Source organism: Salmo salar, chromosome 01 (genome assembly GCF_965601325.2).
Source record: "Salmo salar chromosome 01, fSalSal1, whole genome shotgun sequence".
Classification (NCBI taxonomy): Eukaryota; Metazoa; Chordata; class Actinopteri; order Salmoniformes; family Salmonidae; genus Salmo; species Salmo salar.
Genome location: NC_138291.1, coordinates 18,225,128 through 18,238,903, shown reverse-complemented (window position 1 = coordinate 18,238,903; position 13,776 = coordinate 18,225,128). Strand labels below are relative to the sequence as shown.

At 43.4% G+C, this 13,776-nt stretch overlaps 1 protein-coding gene across 1 annotated transcript in view; it reads right to left on the bottom strand.

The window, feature by feature from the left end:
* Positions 1-13,776, bottom strand: part of LOC106570006 (protein ELYS) — a 39,391-nt gene extending 25,615 nt beyond the window's left edge. The window contains exons 1-13 of the mRNA XM_014141899.3: positions 13,500-13,776; positions 11,225-11,350; positions 10,697-10,950; positions 10,420-10,600; positions 10,085-10,292; positions 9,879-9,995; positions 5,022-5,106; positions 4,479-4,629; positions 2,614-2,746; positions 2,224-2,405; positions 2,047-2,108; positions 308-436; positions 75-165 (exon numbers count right to left, since the gene is read on the bottom strand). Coding sequence (XP_013997374.1) covers positions 75-165; positions 308-436; positions 2,047-2,108; positions 2,224-2,405; positions 2,614-2,746; positions 4,479-4,629; positions 5,022-5,106; positions 9,879-9,995; positions 10,085-10,292; positions 10,420-10,600; positions 10,697-10,950; positions 11,225-11,345 — 1,714 coding nt within the window. The 5' untranslated portion in view covers positions 11,346-11,350; positions 13,500-13,776. The remainder of the gene's footprint in view (positions 1-74; positions 166-307; positions 437-2,046; positions 2,109-2,223; positions 2,406-2,613; positions 2,747-4,478; positions 4,630-5,021; positions 5,107-9,878; positions 9,996-10,084; positions 10,293-10,419; positions 10,601-10,696; positions 10,951-11,224; positions 11,351-13,499) is intronic.

The following is a 13,776-nucleotide window of genomic DNA, read 5'->3' as shown; positions in this document are numbered from 1 at the left end:
AACATGTAGTAGAGGAGATGAAGCCAGGGTTGATCTAAATAACAGGGTGCCAGTGTTGTTATGCAGTGTCTCACCCTCAGCGGTCCACTGCTTGATACAGCTGGTGATCAGGCCCAAGGAGCTGGTCTCTATGGCTGTAGACAAGATGGCGTCCAACTGCTCTTCCTGACCAGAGAGAGGAAGAGAGTTTGGCACGTTTGGCTAATGCATTCACATATGTAAAATAGTCCTTAAAAACCTTTAGACATTGGAAAGTTTATACAGCAAAAAGGAATAACCGTCAACCTCTCAAAAGCTGTGTGTGTACCTGAGAGAGGCTGGATGGCTGCACGTCGGCCAGGCGAGAGGAGAGCAGGCCGGACATCAGGCAGCGGGAGTAGCCGTTTGAGATGACATCACTGGAGCAGGGAGCAGCCTTCTTTAAGAAGCTCAGAGTCTGCGACAGCAAGAGACAGTTAATGTGATTCACAAGATAACATCCTGCTATATAGACTACGGATCACTATAGGCTTAATAGTCAATAAATTGAGAGTCTTCATGTTAGCCATATGTACAGTGCATTCGGAAAGATACAGTACAGCCTTGTTCTAAAATTGATGAGGGGAAAAACTATTTAATCAATCTACACACAATACCCCATAATGACAAAGAAAAAACAAGCTACAAGCTTTGCACACCTGTATTTGGGAAGTTTCTCCCATTCTTCTCGGCAGATCCTCTCAAGCTCTGTCAAGTTGGATAGGGAGTGTTTCTGTACAGCTAATTTTAGGTCTCTCCAGAGATGTTCTATCGAGTTCAAGTCCGGGCTCTGGCTGGGCCACTCAAGGACATTCAGAGACTTGTACTGAAGCCACACCTGCGTTGACTTGGCTGTGTGCTTTGGGTCACTATCCTGTTGGAAGGTGAACATTCAACCCAGTTTGTGGTCCTGAGCACTCTGGAGCAGGTTTTCATCAAGGATCTCTCTGTACTTGGCTCTGTTCATCTTTCCCTCGATCCTCGCGAGTCTCCCAGTCCCTGCCACTGAAAACCATCCCCACAGCATGATGCTGCCACCACCATGCTTCACCGCAGGGATGGTGCCAGGTTTCCTCCAGACGTGACGCTTGGCATTCAGGCCAAAGAGTTCAATCTTGGTTTCATCAGACCAGAGAATCTTGTTTCTCATGGTCTGAGAGTCCTTTCGGTGCCTTTTGGCAAACTCCAAGCGAGATGTCATGTGCCTTTTACTGAGGAGTGGCTTCTGTCTGGCCACTCTACCATAAAGGCCTGATTGGTGGAGTGCTGCAAAGACGGTTGTCCTTCTGGAAGGTTCTCCCATCTCCACAGAGGGACTCTGGAGCTCTGTCAGAGTGGCCATGGGGTTCTTGCTCACCTCCCTGACCAAGGCCCTTGTCTCCTGATTGCTCAGTTTGGCCAGGCAGCCAGCTCTAGGAAGTGTCTTGTTGGTTTCAAACTTCATCCATTTAAGAATGATGAGGCCACTGTGTTCTTGGGGACCTTCAAAGCTGCAGACATTTTTGGTACCTTTCCCCAGATCAATGCCAACACAATCCTGTCTTGGAGCTCTACGGACAATTCCATCAAGCTCACGGCTTGGTTTTTGCTCTGACATGGACTGTCAACTGTGAGACCATATATAGACAGGTGTGTGCCTTTCAAAATCATGTCTAATCAATTGAATTTACCACAGGTAGACTCCACAATCAAGTTGTAGAAACATCTCAAGGATGATCAATGGAAACAGGATGCACCTGAGCTCAATTTCGAATCTCATAGAAAAGTGTTTGAAAACTTATGTAAATAAAGTTATTGTTTTTATATAAATTTGCAAACGTCAAAATAGACGTTTTTGCTTTGTCATAATGAGGTATTGTGTGTCGATTGATGAAGAAAATCTTTACTTTAATCAATTTTAGAATAAGGCTGTACTATAACAAAATGTGGAAAAAGTCAAGGGGTCTGAATACTTTCCGCATGCACTATAACTATCTTTGCAAAGATACAGATGGAGAAAATACACCAAAAACGTAGGGATAAACTCACCTCTTTCTGATACCCAGAGCAAGTTAAGTGCACAATACCAGTGTTGAGCAAACAGGTTGCATCTGTTCCAAGGAAAAACAAATGACCAAGTCATGACAACATTACAAAACTTATCTGAATGGCTTTAAAGAACTCAGGGTGTTGTGTGAAAAGGCGTGCATTGTGTGTCCAACTTGCCGAAGTTGTATGTGGTGGGGTTGAAGAACTGTTCTGGCGGGGGACAGGTGTAGGGCAGGCCGCGGCTCAGGCTGCGCTCGTGCACCAGGACGTCCAACAGGGGGCAGGGTGACGTCATCTCCACCACCGAATCCAGAGACCACACGGCCAGGTAGGGACAGCTGCGCAGAGATTCCCCCGTTCTGACACACACACACGTTGGTTACATAGTCATGTAATCATGTAAAAGCTTTCTATCAACCCAAAAAATAGTTTCCCATCAACACCCCCAACCAACTACATTCATAAATGAATAAATCATCTGATTGATAAACACCTGGTATTCGGGGAAATTGGACACACCATGCAATTTAGGCGGCTGTTGACGGGATATTTATGTCAGAATGCTACCTCAGAGAGTCAGGCATCTGTGCGTGGTACCATCTGTTGATGTCAAAGACGCCGATGTAAGTGGAGGGGTTGCCCTGTCCGTAGGCCTTCACCTGCCAGCTGAAAATGGACACGCTGGTGTCTGGAGACGCAACTGACGGGGGAGAAAGGAGAGAAAGCCTGAGTACCAGCAGTGACCACAACAATGAAAGAGCAAGCATCAAATACAGTTTAAGTCAGAAGTTTACATACACTTAGGTTGGCGTCATTAAAACTCGTTTTTCAACCACTCCACAAATTTCTTGTGAAAACACACTATAGTTTTGGCAAGTCGGTTAGGACATCTACTTTGTGCATGACAAGTAATTTTTCCAACAATTGTTTACCTACAGATTATTTCACTGCATCACAATTCCAGTGGGTCAGAAGTTGCCATACACTAAACTGACTGTGCCGTTAAACAGCTTGTAAAATTCCAGAAAATGTGTCATTGCTTTAGAAGCTTCTGTACAAACAATAGTACGCAAGTATAAGCACCATGGGACCACGCAGCCATCATACCGCTCAGGAAGGAGACACGTTCTGTCTCCTAGAGATAAACGTACTTTGGTGAAAAAGTGCAAATCAATCCCAGAACAACAGCAAAGGACCTTGCGAAGATGCTGGAGGAAACAGGTACAAAAGTATTTATATCCACAGTAAAACGAGTCCTATATCGACATAACCTGAAAGGCTGCTCAGCAAGGAAGAAGCCACTGCTCCAAAATTGCCATAAAAAAGCCAGACTACGGTTTGCAACTGCACATGGGGACAAAGATCGTACTTTTGGAGAAATGTCCTCTGGTCTGAGGAAACAAAAATAGAACTGTTTGGCCATAATGACCATCGTTACGTTTGGAAGAAAACGGGGGAAGCTTGCAAGCCGAAGAACACCATCCCAACCGTGAAGCACAGGGGTGACAGCATCATGTTGTGGGGTGCTTTGCTGCACGAGGGACTGGTGCACTCACACAAAATAGATGGCATCATGAGGGAGGAAAATGATGTGGATATATTAAAGCAACATCTCAAGACATCAGTCAGGAAGTTAAAGCTTGGTCGCAAATGGGTCTTCCAAATGGACAATGACCCCAAGCATTCTTCCAAAGTTGTGGCAAAATGGCTTAAGGACAACAAAGTCAAGGTATTGGAGTGGCTATCACAAAGCCCTGACCTCAATCCTATAGAAAATTTGTGGGCAGAACTGAAAAAGTGTGTGCGAGCAAGGAGGCCTACAAACCTGACACAGTTACACCAGCTCTGTCAGGAGGAATGGGCCAAAATACACCCAACTTATTGTGGGAAGCTTGTGGAAGGCTACCCGAAACGTTTGACCCAAGTTAAACAATTTCAGGCAATGCTACCAAATACTAATTGAGTATGTAAACTTCTGACCCACTGGGAATGTGATGAAAGAAATAAAAGCTGAAATAATTCTCTACTATTATTCTAACATTTCACATTCTTAAAATAAAGTGGTGATCCTAACTGACCTAAGATAAGGAATTTTTACTAGGATTAAATGTCAGGAATTGTGAAAAACGGAGTATTTAAATGTATTTGGCTAAGGTGTATGTAAACTTCCAACTTCAACTGTACATCCTTTTCGCTCCAGGGTCGCATTCATTAGAGCACACTGTGGCAAATCATTTTGCAAAGGAAAACAAATATGCATTTCCTGTTGGACAAGTCCAGGTAGCCCCACTCCTTTTCGGTCCGTTTGGTGTCTAGTAAGTGAATACCACCCGCGTAGGTAATAAAGAACACATCCCATTTTTTTTGTTGGTTTTCTGGTCACTTAGACACCAATATAATCCTGAAAAGATTTGAGATGAAGGAAAAGGTACCTTCGTTCATGCTGTCGTCTCTGTCAGGATGGTGTCGGAACTTCTCGATGGTCTGGCAGCTGAGCAAGCGGGTGTTGGTGGCCTGAGCCCTCAGGGGGAAGGCTGTGCTGCTCAGCTCCTGACTGTACCGTTCCTCACAGTACTCCAGACCCTAGGAGAAAAGGAGACGGCGGGGGAGAGGATTAACGTTAATACAGTGCCAATGGAAAGATTAAAAGGACTCAAAGCAGTGAAAGCACCACATTTAAGTAAGTAATAAATATGGTTGGGCATAATAGATGACTAAATTACATCATCAGGACTGAAACATTGAGAAGAACTGTTGGAAACCAGCAAGCTTTGGGCTTTAACACCACGATCGCGGTCCAAACACTTGACCCTGAACATCCAGTTGACCGTCAGTACAGTCTTTACCAAACAAAAGGGGCATTGAACAGAAATTGGACCTGTCTCGATGCATTGCTGGAAGCGGGAATAGCTACTTATTTCAGTTAGACAGAAAAAAATCATTGAGGTAAAAACATGGGTTGAAATTACGGTTACCTCATAGAGGATCTTTCCTGAGCCCAAACACTTCCTCTCACTGAAGGCCAGCTGGAGCAGGTGCAGACTGACCACGTCTCCCTCGCTGGAGAGGGAGAAGAGAGAGGGAGATGTGTTAAAGGGCAGCAAATACACCAAGTCATGTGCATTGACATGAGGTGGTTAATGCTGCATGAGTATTTATGCAAAATAAAGGCCAACAGTGTGCTATGACCACTGAGTACCAATGCCACATTTGCATACAAGCTGTAAAGTGTGGAGCTTCCACCATACTGTTTTCACTGATCCAGTCCTCTCATACACAGTATCAGTTTGGACACCTACTCATTAAAGGGGTTTTCTTTATTTTCTACATTGTATAATAATAGTGAGGACATCAAAACTATGAAATGACATGAAATCATGTAGTAACCAAAAAAAGTTAAATAAATCAAAATATATTTTATAATTGAGATTCTTCAAAGTAACCACCCTTTGCCTTGACAGCGTTGCACATTCTTGGAATTCTCTCAACTAGCTTCATGAGAAATGCTTTTCCAATAGTCTTGAAGGAGTTCTCACAAATGCTGAGCACTTGCTGGCTGCTTTTCCTTCACTCTGCAGTCCAACTCACCCCAAACCACCTCAATTGGGTTGAGGTCGGGTGATTGTGGAGGCCAGGTCATCTGATGCAACACTCCATCACTGTCCTTGGTCAAATATCCCTTACACAGCCTGGAGGTGCATTTTGGGTCAATGTCCTGTTGAAAAACAAATGATAGTCCCACAGAGCGCAAACCAGATGGGATGGTGTATCGCTGCAGAATGCTGTGGTAGTCATTAGAGGTCAACCGATTATGATTTTTCAACGCCGATACCGATTATCGGAGGACTAAAAAAAGCCGCTACCAATTAAGCGACAGATTTTTTTACATTTATTTGTAATAATGAAAATTACAACAATACTGAATGAATACTTATTTTAACTTAATATAATACATCAATCAAATCAATTTAGCCTCAAATATTTAAACATGTTCAATTTGGTTTAAATAACGCAAAAACAAAGTGTTGGAGAAGAAAGTAAAAGTGCAATATGTGCCATGTAAGAAAGCTAACATTTAAGTGCCTTGCTCAGAACATGAGAACATATGAAAGCTGGTGGTTCCTTTTAACATGAGTCTTTAATATTCCCAGGTAAGAAGTTTTAGGATGTAGTTATTATAGGAATTATAGGACTATTTCTTTCTATACGATTTGTATTTCATATACCTTTGACTATTGGATGTTCTTATAGGCACTTTAGTATTGACAGTGTAACAGTATAGCTTCTGTCCCTCTCCTCGCTCCTACCTGGGCTCGAACCAGGAACACATCGACAACAGCCACCCTCAAAGCAGCATTACCCATGCAGAGCAAGGGTAACAACTACTCCAAGTCTCAGAGCGAGTGACGTTTGAAACGCTATTAGCGCACACCCTGCTAACTAGCTAGCCATTTCACATCGGTTACACCAGCCTAATCTTGGGAGTTGATAGGCTTGAAGTCATAAACAGCGCAACGCTTGAAGCATTGCGAAGAGCTGCTGGCAAAACGCACGAAAGTGCTGTTTGAATGAATGCTTACGAGCCTGCTGGTGCCTACCACCGCTCAGTCAGACTGCTCTATCAAATCATAGACTTAATTATAATAAACACACAGAAATACGAGCCATGGGTCATTAATATGGTCGAATCCGGAAACTATCATCTCAAAAACAAAATGGTTCTTCTTTCAGTGAAATACGGAACCGTTCCGTATTTTATCTAACGGGTGGCATCCCTAAGTCTAAATATTCCTGTTTCATTACACAACCTTCAATGTTATGTCATAATTACGTAAAATTCAGGCAAATTAGTTCGCAACGAGCCAGGCGGCCCAAACTGTTGCATATACCCTGACTCCGCGTGCAATGAACGCAAGAGAAGTGACACAATTTCACCTGGTTAATATTGCCTGCTAACATGGATTTCTTTTAGCTAAATATGCAGGTTTGAAAATATATACTTGTGTATTGATTTTAAGAAAGACATTGATGTTTATGGTTATGTACACGTTGGAGCAATGACAGTCGTTTTTCGCGAATGCGCACCGCATCGATTCAATGCAACGCAGGACATCCTAGATAAACTAGTAATATCGTCAACCATGTGTAGTTAACTAGTGATTATGATTGTTTTTTTATAAGATAAGTTTAATGCTAACTAGCAACTTACCTTGGCTTCTTACTGCATTCGCGTAACAGGCAGGCTCCTCGTGGAATGCAATGTAAAGCAGGTGGTTAGAGCGTTGGACTAGTTAACCGTAAGGTTGCAAGATTGAATCCCCGAGCTGACAAGGTAAAAATCTGTCGTTCTGCCCCTGAACAAGGCAGTTAACCCACCGTTCCTAGGCCGTCATTGAAAATAAGAATGTGTTCTTAACCTGTTGGGGATAGGGGGCAGTATTTAAACGGCCGGATAAAAAACGTACCCGATTTAATCTGGTTACTACTCCTGCCCAGTAACTAGAATATGCATATAATTATTGGCTTTGGATAGAAAACACCCTAAAGTTTCTAAAACTGTTTGAATGGTGTCTGTGAGTATAACAGAACTCATATGGCAGGCAAAAACCTGAGAAGATTCTCACCAGGAAGTGGCCTGTCTGACAAGTGGTTGTTCTTCTTGCCTCTGTTTATTGAACATTTAGGATCTTTGCTGTAACGTGACACTTCCTACGGCTCCCATAGGCTCTCAGAACCCGGGAAAAAGCTGAATGACGTAATTCAATGCCCAGGCTGAAACACATTTGCTCGTTTGGCAAGTGCTCTATCAGACGGCCATTAGACGAGGCTCGTGCATGAGGGAATAGCATGCTTTTACTTTTTCTCTCGTTGAATGTTAACAGGCTTTGCCGGTCGGAATATTATCGCTTTTTTATGAGAAAAATTGCATAAAAATTGATTTTAAACAGCGGTTGACACGCTTCGAAGTACGGTAATGGAATATTTAGAATTTTTTTGTCACGAATTGCGCCATGCTCGTCACCCTTATTTACCCTTTCGGATAGTGTCTTGAACGCACGAACAAAACGCCGCTGTTTGTATATAACTATGGATTATTTTGAACCAAACCAACATTTGTTATTGAAGTAGAAGTCCTGGGAGTGCATTCTGACGAAGACAGCAAAGGTAATAACATTTTTCTTATAGTAAATCTGACTTTGGTGAGTGCTAAACTTGCTGGGTGTCTAAATAGCTAGCCCTGTGATGCCGGGCTATCTACTGAGAATATTGCAAAATGTGCTTTCACCGAAAAGCTATTTTAAAAATCGGACATATCGAGTGCATAGAGGAGTTCTGTATCTATAATTCTTAAAATAATTATGCTTTTTGTGAACGTTTATCGTGAGTAATTTAGTAAATTCACCGGCAGTGTTCAGTGGGAATGCTAGTCACATGCTAATGTAAAAAGCTGGTTTTTGATATAAATATGAACTTGATTGAACAAAACATGCATGTATTGTATAACAATGTCCTAGGGTTGTCATCTGATGAAGATCATCAAAGGTTAGTGCTACATTTAGCTGTGGTTTGGGTTTATGTGACATTATATGCTAGCTTGAAAAATGGGTGTCTGATTATTTCTGGCTGGGTACTCTGCTGACATAATCTAATGTTTTGCTTTCGTTGTAAAGCCTTTTTGAAATCGGACAGTGTGGTTAGATTAACGAGAGTCTTGTCTTTAAAATTGTGTAAAATAGTCATATGTTTGAAAAATTGAAGTTTTTGCATTTTTGAGGAATTTGAATAACGCGCCACGGGAATACACTGGCTGTTGAGTAGGTGGGACACAAGCGTCCCACCTAGCCCATAGAGGTTAATGAATGTCTCTTTGAAAGATCCATTCTAACCGAGAGAGAGAGAACGCGGACAAAAACTCTCCAACAGGACAAAAACTCTCCAACAAGGATCCCGACGACACACTGAGGGTAAATATATATTGATTGCAATTGTTCCCGAATGAGTGAGCGTTCATGTGCAAAGGATTAGCATATCAATTGTTAATATTTATCAACTCTGTAGGGTCTTATCAGCTCACCCCCCCTTGTTGGTTTAACAAGCCGCCATGCCGGTTTAGCCCACTAGGACACATTACTGTACCAATTCTTTGTGACGATAATTACTGTTTGTTTGCTTTATGTGAATTACTTTGTTTAGTAAATAAATTATTTTAAGATAGTTGATGTATGGATGACTTAGTAAAGACTGGGTTTGTGCAGATACAACAATTTATGACGTTTGGAATGAGACGGACGCGAGGTAAAATACACCATTTAAACCAGAAGATAAATCGGCCTATACTATAATATATAATGTTATAATATAGGAAAGTTATATTAGGAAAATTATAACTTTGTAATCTGAATATTTTCCTTGGTGCCCCGATCTCCTAGTTAATTACAGTTAAACGATTAATCAGTTTAATCGCGTAATAATAATAATAACAGGGAGTTATTTTGATAAACATGTCTTCAGTTAATGGTGCCCAAAGACACGACATCTACAATGTAGAAAATAGTACAAATAAAGAAAACCCCTGGAATGAGTAGGTGTGTTTGACAGGTACTGTATATGAATACCAAAGAGATTGGGGCTGAGGGGAAGGTGCTGGGAGCCCACATGGAGCTGCAACTATTCCATTGGTTCCATTGTCCGGGACAAACTAAAACAACCTCAAGTATTTCAAATACTTCAAATGCATCACATCCTGGTCTGGTGTGCACACTATGACCCCTTCCAAGAGTTACGGAACTTTGTGCCTCAAGCAGGCAGACAGGTGGGGAGGGAGAACTCACTGTTCCTGGGCAGACTGGACGGCCCACAGGTAACAGCAGTTGCGGGGGTCGTTCTCTGGCTCCTGGAATGTGAAGGCATACACTGGCACCCTGCCGCCCTCCAGCTGGGAGTGATACCTGTGGGAGAACACAGCAGAGACAGTCAGAAAAAGCTACAACTGAAGGTTTACCATAGCCACCATGTCATCCCTGGGTCGTCAACTCACTCCTTCTTGAGCGTCTTCATGTTCCAGAGTTGCAGGTATCCGTCGGAGAAGCCCACGGCCAGCTGGTTGGTGCGAGGGATGTACTGCAGAGCCGTGGCCCCTGTGCCCGTGGGGCTGCTCAGCTGCAGACAGAGATGTCTCCCCTGACGAGTCTCCTGCTCGCGTAGCCGGGGGATCTCAGCTAGGGACTTACTCACCACCTCCAGATCTGGAGAGGACAGAGAAGGGTGTGGGTTGGGGAGAAAACACACACACATCAAACTCTCACAATCTTGAAAGGAACTGTGGGCCAGTAAAGTTGTGTCTGTGTTATTTTAAAACACACACGCGCTGACCTGAGGCTTCCAGCTCGCTCTGGCTGCAGGAGAGGTCATCCAGACACAGGTCCATTAGGAGGACATGTCCCAGGTCCGTGACCACCGCTGCCACGCCAAAGAACCAGCGCAGGCTCTGGTGGAGGTGCTGTGTGCTGGCACTGGCCCCACCGTAGCTCACCAGGGGCTCGATGGCCCTGATCTGCCAATCATCAGTTAGTCAGTCAGTCCACATCACAATCAATCAAATCAACCAGTTGATGTAAGCGACAGTAGTAGATGGTGAGAGCGCACTCACCCTGCCCGGTATGACTACGGCTTTGACCACTCGGGAGATACCCAGGTCATAGAGACAGAGCATGCTGCCCTGGGCCTCCTCAAGGCCCACAAGCAGCCCGGTCCTTTTCAGCCAGGAGAAGTCCCTGGCCGCCAGCACGCTGGGGGGGTGCTCCCCATCGCCGCAGAAGCAGTAGGCGGACAGGCGCTCACCTGTCACCGCATGGACCACCTCCAGCTGGGGCCCACAGGCGAGCCATGCTAGCCCGCTACGACCTGTGCCCAGGGAGGGTGGCACATCAGTGAGGTAGGGAAAAGGGAGCAGGCAAGTTAGGCCTACTAATTCATGGTGGTTTATTGTAAAACCTCTCCTCTGAAAAGGGATTGTTTAAGATGTATTTTTTGTTATTTTAAGACTTTAGAATGCGATTATTTTTGGTAACTGAGGGGGCTGACGCTGTAGGCCTAATTTGTGGATGTGCTGTACTTCTGTCCTCTCCAGGATGGTCAGATAGAGAGAGATCGCCGCCGTGCATACACACCGACTTACCGACAGTGAACTTCCCATGAAGCACAGAGTCCAGGGTGATCTCATCCTCCCCCAGAGCGTCTACAGTCACCCCCGGGAAACGCAGCAGGCTGCTGGTGACCTGGGCTGCCAGGTCACGCATGTTCACTACACACAAAACAGGACGTTGTACAAAACATTATGTACAAAACAGACAAAAACAGACATAGCATTACTTGTGATTCTTCCAAACTCCAGGTTTGAGGCACATATGCGTGCCAAAACGTACACAGTTCTCTTGTTGCTTGGCAATTCCACAGTAACAGAACGTTGCTGAGACTCAGATTTTTCACTTTAAAAATGGCAAACAAAAACCAATGATTCTAAAGTTAAACAATCCATACAATTATGCACAATGACTACTTTTAACTCCCACTGAAAGTTTTACACAAACACATTTACTTTTACAGTGCAGAAGCTAAGTTTGGTAACAGAATGACAGCACCATGCACAGCAACTGAGCTCAAATCAGACCATAAGAAAACAGTTACTCTCTAAGCCTCCACCAGGTTTTGCCTTTGGGGCTATGAGGGGACTCAAAGGAGACAAAAGAGGTATTTATGCTGTGTTATGGTTCCCAGTTGTCAGCAGTTTGGGCTCTGGGCCTGCTGGAATAAAAGCTGCAGGAGTGTTTGTGTGCATGTCCTTCTCTTGGTGCTATGTAAAGCGTTGACAGATGATTATCTAGTAGGCCATTACCATATTACCAGTAGCAGCCTAAACAACTGACACAACCACATAAATAAACAGTATCGTGAGAAGTTAGATAAATATCGGAAAGCTCCGACATGGCATGTTGCTCTGTGTGTTAACCATGTTAAAACTGCGTTACTGTTTACCCTCTTGATTCCCAATGAAGAGTGCATGGTCCACAAGATAACACTATCTTAGAGAGCCTTGTATAGATGTACATTAAAGGGTAACGTTAAGTAATTGAACACTTGTCAGGCAGACAGCACGACTACAGCTTTCTGTGCCACTGTATGAGTTTGGTCCAGTATGAGCAAAACACCATATCGAGTTAGTGTCATAACTTCTTTGACCAATGGATTACTTTGACTAGCCTCAGAATTTCACCTAACATGCCATGTGTCATGCATACCGCAATGCATCATGCAAAATACCACCCCTTTCACAAGCAAGTAGCCTAGCTAGCTAACTTACTAGCCATCTATGTAAAAGAAACCGAGACTACTCCCGCGCAGCTTGACAAGGCGTGGTACAGTTAGATGCAGAATATTGGAGTAGCTAGTCGAGTACCGTCTGACATCTAAATACCCCGAAACAAACTAGATATAAAACGGAATCTACTAACATGCTCTTAAACTCGATTAACGAGCAACGCCGAGACTTTAAAATATAGCTAACTAACTAATGTAAAACGTGATTGGTTACCTGTGTGTCGGTATCACTATCACACCTTGCGTACGCTAACGTGTTGAAAACAATGTCCTGTCTAACGGTAACTAGCCAGACTAAATACCGAAATTCAGAACCATGTAAGTTACTTATTTTAGAAGTAACGTTATACATGGCTGTCGATCTAAACATTTGTGATGTAACGTTAAGCTAGCTAGCTAAACCAAGGGGAAATGACACCCTTTACTTCTGATTTGAGCTAACGAACTTTACTAGCTTAACGTTAACTAACTAGCCGTCTCTCGGACATATAGTTCATTCCGACACCACGATGTCAGTTTTCTTACTAGCCAGCTAACTTAATATCTTAGTTAACTAACTAGTAGAGTAAGTTGACAGTGACTTTTGGGACTGTAGCGAAAACAGTAATTACAAGAAACTGCATCCGTTGACTTAACTTGCTAGCTAACGTGAGTTACCTAATATATAATCGGCCTTGCTAGCCAGCTAGCTAGACTGCAGCGACGAACTGCTGTAGTAAACTAACTACGTTAGCTAGCTATATGCTGTCCTATATGCTGTGCGCTAGTTACTAGTCTTGTTACATATTGGTAAATAACCAGTGTTATGCTAACGTTAGCATCCTGTAAATACCCCGTAACGTCGTTAGACATAGTTAAATCATAGCAACGTGTGAGGCGGGGTAATCAAAACCTCGCATGAGGTAGCATTATGCTAAAATTAACCGCCTAGCTAGCAAGCTAACGTATCTAAATAGTTAGCCAATTTTGGGTACAACCCGAGTAACTGCTCCGTTGTGCTTAAAGGAAGAGAATCTGCCAATTCTTCCAACTGGTAAAGGTAAATAACGTTATAACCTTAGCTAGCTAGACGTTACCTGATGTTGACCGTAGTAACGTACTACTACCAACGACGTTAGTAGCTAATAAAATGTGATGTCTTTTCCGTTACGACTCTTCCTCGGCCCTGTCATAATAATCCGATTTTCTTGCAAACACTTTTTTTTTAGGACAACTGTCGAAAACCCATAAATGTTTCAGTATGAAGGACCGTGTCTACTGAATTAGTTGCACTGGCTACGAGATAACTGTCTACTTGCTAGAGTTCAACGCAGGCGCCATTTCCATGTAGATCTAGCTACTGCGCAGGTATAA